Source organism: Epinephelus moara, chromosome 7 (genome assembly GCF_006386435.1).
Source record: "Epinephelus moara isolate mb chromosome 7, YSFRI_EMoa_1.0, whole genome shotgun sequence".
Lineage (NCBI taxonomy): Eukaryota > Metazoa > Chordata > Actinopteri > Perciformes > Serranidae > Epinephelus > Epinephelus moara.
The window spans coordinates 14,456,567-14,462,566 of record NC_065512.1 but is presented as its reverse complement, the minus strand read 5'-3'; the positions used below and the strand labels follow the sequence as shown (position 1 = coordinate 14,462,566).

The window sequence follows — 6,000 nt, the reverse complement described above, 5'->3', positions numbered from 1 at the left end:
TGATATTTTCATTGGTATCGTACAGTGGGTCCCAATATTGGTACCGTGACAACACTAATCTGGAGGGGGTTCATCTGCAAAAACTAATGAAAAACTAAACAACAATATTTGGTACTCGGCCAAGCGTTTAATATTATTCGGCTTCGGCCACAAATTTTCATTTCGGTGCATCCCTACTTTGCAACAATTTTGAGGTATTTACACTCAAGTATTTCCATTTTATGTTTATGTTACTGTTCCACTCCTCCACTTAGAGGGCAATACTGTACTTTTTACTGTACATTTATTCATCTGCTTTAGTTATTTTGAAGACTTAGATTAATAACACAACATATAATCAATTAATAAATTATGTTGTATAATTCCCAGCAGTATATAAAGCATTTAAAATGAGCTCCACCTTTACCAGCTGCAACATTAAAGTGACTGTTACGCTCTTCCCACACACAAAATGTGCTGCTTGAATGAAACTCTGGACCCAAAACTTATGTTTTTGATCAGTGATATTATATTAATTTTGAGGGCTTTGATGCATTAACGAAATGATGCATGTTAGATCCATGGCTTTTTAAATTATTAGGCCTACTCTTATTTTTTGAAATATATATACAGCCTATTTAGATCAAAGGCTATTTATAAAACACTCAATGCCGAAGCCTTGGACGCTACTGGCACTAACAGCTACAGCGCTGGACCCGCCGTCGTGGCTGATTTAAAAACTTATGTAAATCCATGTTAAACTGAAGAACAGTACACTTTGACACTCACACAGCAGACAGACCTGCTTTCTGAGGAGCTGTACCCACAGGTCAGCTCCTTTTTACTCCATTAAACAAATCCCTACCCTCGTGAGCTTGGGACTGGTGGACATTGTGCACCATTGGCCACTCTCGGCGGCAAGTTATGCCGATGACACTACTTTGTGAAACATTCTATCAGCTCCAATTTTACAGCTAAATCGGTTGACCTCTACTTACAATATTATGATATACTATACCTTAGATGATGTCTAGCCTCATATCGCGATGGTGGTATAATGTCGATATAATGCTAAGCCCAAATTAAGGCTACCAAAAACATTATGATCATTTGTGTAGCTTGTATTACAGACTGCAGAGGCGAGACTGTCAGGGTAGAGAAATTAACTTCTTATATTTGTATAGTTTCCTCCTGGAAATTGAAAACTGTTTTTCACACTTTATGGGCAGTTAAAAAATAGTCTTTTATTGACTTCAAAACAAAGCAAACTGATCTATCCTCCTTTTCTCATTGGAATTTTTTGGTGCCCAATAGGGTCTTTCTGTCTGTTGCCTCATTAGTATTTTTTTTTTTTGAGAATGTGTGAGAGATGATACTGAATTGTATACCTTCCCTCACATGTTTTATGGAGCATATCCTTTACCTAGTTTTCACACATGGCCCTGCATGTATTGAATTGACTCAACGCCATTTACAAGCATTAGAATAAATAAAAAAACTTGAATCCTTGGTGCATTGTTTATAGTTTTGCACTCTGCTTGATGACTGGCCTTGACTCTCAGAATAGCCGTGTTATTATGAGACAGTACTGTATATTGCTGTGAAGAATTTGAATACCGATGTTGGGCATTATTCAGGGCGATTAGATCTGTTGAATACATTAGAAGGTATCATTGAAACACCCCCGATAAGAAGATCCTAAAGTCTCTGTGTTCTCACTTTGTCTCTCCCATGTCACACTGTATCACCGTTCCTCTATACATACACATACGTGGCGTATTACAAGTTGTACACACAAACTGCTTGCATCATGCACTATTATCTTGACTGCATCTGTTCCCATCAAGGTACAAATACATCAATATAGTGGAGCCTCCGAAACATTCATAAAAATCATATGCTGCCACACACACGAGGATCCATCCCATCAGCATGATAACCTGCTGTGAAGATATCCCCTGTCAGAAGATGAAAAACCAAGCTGTGATCTCATAGGCGCTTATTCCCCATAGTGTATAAAATTATTCATTGTTTTATTATTTCAAAAGTCCTCTTTCATTGTTTTTTTTATTCGCCAGGGCAGGTTTCTGAAAGGTTTTGCAGGTGCAGTGGCTCAGCCCCAGCAGACATGTAGCGGTCTGTAAGCGCTCTGTCTCCTCTGCCTCCTCTCTCCAGGCCTGACAGCAGCGGCGGCAGCAGCTGCCAACGCAGCCATCGCAGAGGCCATGAAGGTCAAGAAGATCAAGCTGGAGGCGATGAGCGGCTACCACGGCAACGCCAACCACCATGGGGCCGACGGAGAGAATGGAGACCTCAGCTCCAGCGTTGGTGAGGATGCCCTTCACACACACTGTCACAGACACATTTGCACTCATATAACCGGAAGACAAGTGCTTGCTGCCGACTATTTTATGTGACTGTACAGACACAAACACACACATTAGGGCTTGCATACTTATCGCCATTTTGACATATGCTCAGAGAATTCAAAGACTGCAAATCATTCATATGCAATTTCTGTCATACATAGAACATATTTAGATATTAATAATCTGCATCTGCATCAAAATACACATATTGACTTAAAGTAACTCAGAGTGACTGTTGGGAAATCTTAAATCCTGTCAGAAAATAAACAGCTTGTAGTTGAATTTCAAGTCAGTCAGACTCATGACTTCAAAGTTATGACCATTCAAATCAATCAAAGTTTTGTAAGCGCCACCTATGGGCAGGACACCATAAAATTTTAGAGGATTGCTCGGAGTAAATGTGTGTGCCTGTCAACTGAATTTGGTTGCAGTTGTAGTCCAGGTAATGAGGCAGTTTTTGTTAATTAGGCCACTTGCAAGGAATTGGCAACCAATTATTGGAAAATGGGAGGGTGGGTCATACAACTAATAAACAACTTTTTTTCATGGCTCAATCTAATGTCTCATGTTCCAACTCTGGTGGGGTTAGGATGGTGAAACGTATTTTGGGAATATGGGAAAAAGGGGGCAATTAATGCAGGCTAAAATGGGTGCGGCCTATATCTAGAAGAAAGAAAAAATCTTCTACATTTCATAGTTTAACAATTATGAGGCAGTGTTTTATAAATTGGCAGTCGATTGCCCTGTTTCTCCAGATTGCAAACAAAAGCTTATCACGTTTCTTTATATTGGGGCTGCCCGATGTATCATTTCAGCATTGACATTGCAATGTGTGCATGTGCCATGGTCGCATTACATATTATGCAGAGTCAATTAAGGCAAATTAACTAAAACACCTCATGCTACAACTATTTTGCTGCTTGTTCTAAAAACAATCTTGCATGGGTCTAATTTTTCATGACTAATATAACCGTCTAAGCCTTCTCTTTTATGATAGGTTACATGTGCACGTGACGTAGTCTGGCCGCGTTTGTTATGGAGAGTAAGACTCTCCTGTGTGTGTGTAGAAAAATACCATAACTGCAAAGGCAAGTGCGACAGACGCAGTGAAACTCATGATTTTCCAAAAAGGTGCAGGAAGTGACTAGATAAGTTCATGTTCCAGTAAAATGGCTGTTAAAAGGGCAACGTTTTGTGTTCGCTTTACTGAATAAATAAGCACTTGCATAACACTTGTCTACTCTTCCGACCACTCAATGTACTTTTCACACTACGAGTCACATTCACCCATTCACAAACACATTCATACACTGGTGGCCGAGGCTACCATACAAGGAGCCACCAGCTACTCAGTTTTTAACACACTTACACAGCGATGGAACAGCCATCAGGGGCAATTTGGGGTTCAGTATCTTCCTCAAGGATACTTTGACATGTGAATCGGAGGGTCGGGGGATAGAACTGCCGAATTTCCGATTAGCGGACAACCTGCTCTACCTTCTGAGCCACAGCCGCCCCACTTGTATAATGCAACATTAACACAGCCCCTCTCAATCATTCTTGACTGCCAGGTTGTTGGACTGTGAAAGCTAGTTACCAGCTTTGAGTGAGGCTAATGCTAACTGAGTTAGCCTAAAGAAACCAGAGGCTGGAAGGGTAATGTTAACGCTAACGTTAATCGACAAAAGAAGTCTGATAAACAACCAAACACAACCCCCTAGTAGTCGACCACAACCTGAAATTGAGCAGGTAACAGAAGGGAAAGTCATTTTCAACTTTTATTACGATTATTTTTATTTTTGATGCAGATGTACTCCCCTACAAAATCACATCAAGAATTTTAGCTTTATTTTTTTTATTCAAACAGAGCTTCAGTAGTCTGATGGAAATTCCTGTATTTTTTTCATACACATATTATAGGAAAATAAATATTGCAATGTCAGTTTTTTCCAAAGCTGTGCAGCCCTGCTTGATATTCAACCAAACTGAATTGAAATCTATTAAATAGCTTTTGATATTCTGCTTAACAACATCCACATAACTACAGAGGACCAGAAACAAAAACCTCTTTGCCAGAGGTAATAAATAATCCCATACAAACCACAGACTTACATCTCTGTCTCCACCATACTGCTGTTTTCTTAATAAAATGTGAAGTATTGTTTTGTTCAGTTTGTATGCACTGTAAATATCCACCGTGGTGAGGTAAGTCTTGTTTTCTCTTGAAGTTTTACACGTTTGTGTTGAAAGATATATTTAAGAAAAACATTGCTAATAGCTAAGTGAAAGTGTGAACACAGTTTCCCAAAGCTATCAGCTTTTAACAAGGTCTAATTGAATTGCTGTGAGAGCACTGGTTTTTCGCAATGTGCCATTTCAATTAATTATTAGCCCTAAAATGCGGAAGGATTTTCCTAATATCACACAGAACCACTTAGTGTATTAAAGAGAATGATAATGTATGTTAGTGCGGATTCATGAGCCCGTTCCAAATTATAAACCAAATGTAATCCCTGTAGCTTTGGTTGCTAAATGGAGGTTTTGATTCACTTACTGTAATAAATGGCTCGACTCCTGAATACATTTCATCAGTAATACTTGACACTGCGGAGCTTATGGTGTGCCAGATGAAAACAGGATGTGTTTCTAAGCAGATTTAACAATGCAAAATGCATAAAGTGTGAGGTCATCACTCCAAGAGAATGGAGTGTGCAGGGGGAAAAAAAAGAATAAGAGCCTACGAGGTCACGGAAATAAAGATAAATGTGAGTACCAACAGCAAGGCTATGGCAATGGAGCTAATAAGAAACTGTTTTATCTTTTTACAATTTAAATTGTAACCTTGAGCCCACAGCCAGCCACACAGGCTCCCGGTAGAATCATAATTCTGGCAAGGGGGAGCAGCTCTAGGTGTGGGTGCATGGGCCACAGCATTAGCTCTCTGAGTGAAATATATGGCAGTGACGCCTCTCGGCCCCATCCACAATCAATTGGATTCTTTTCCTTTAATATTTACTCGCAGCGATGAGATGCTCGTCTGCATGGTGATGAACAGTCTGCCACTGGCGTTTGAAGGTGACCTGTCAGTGAGTATGGACAAATCTCTCGCTCGCAGAAATGTAGAAAATAAATCATTAGGGGCAGGCAGTCAGACAGGGGCCTCTCTCTCTCCCTCACTCTCCTCGGATTTAAATCAGCTCAGATTTATGATTTGAATTAATGCTTCGTTTGGTCAAAGGAATGGTCGCAGAGACAAATGATGTTTGGTACTGAAACCATCCTAATATTGATTACTGGGTGTCGCAGCAATCTCTTGTTTATATCAAGCACTCTCCTGTGACAGGGTGGCCAGCAGGAGTCATCCTGATAATACGCCGGAGAAATATGGCCCTGCTCGGCACCGCGGGGCCATGAAACACAGCTAGCAGCATGCTGTCTTCTTCATCTAGCCCCAGGCTTCCACTCACATGTTTATTTTTGATAAAAGCATTTTGTAATTTCACAAGTTAAGAGCTGACTTACAAGATTACAGGGTTATTTAGCATTCCAAAAATGTCTCGCTCTGGCCTGCGTTGGCAAACTATTTTGGAGTGTGAATGCCTAATATGTCCAGCTCACAGGCCCATTTATCCAATAGCAATCCAAACATATA

At 40.1% G+C, this 6,000-nt stretch overlaps 1 protein-coding gene across 5 annotated transcripts in view; it reads left to right on the top strand.

Moving 5' to 3' along the window:
* Positions 1-6,000, top strand: part of dachd (dachshund d) — a 122,358-nt gene that overhangs the window by 70,256 nt on the left and 46,102 nt on the right. For all 5 annotated transcript variants that reach the window (XM_050049268.1, XM_050049270.1, XM_050049269.1 and 2 more), the window contains exon 3: positions 2,155-2,307. In XM_050049268.1, coding sequence (XP_049905225.1) covers positions 2,155-2,307 — 153 coding nt within the window. The remainder of the gene's footprint in view (positions 1-2,154; positions 2,308-6,000) is intronic.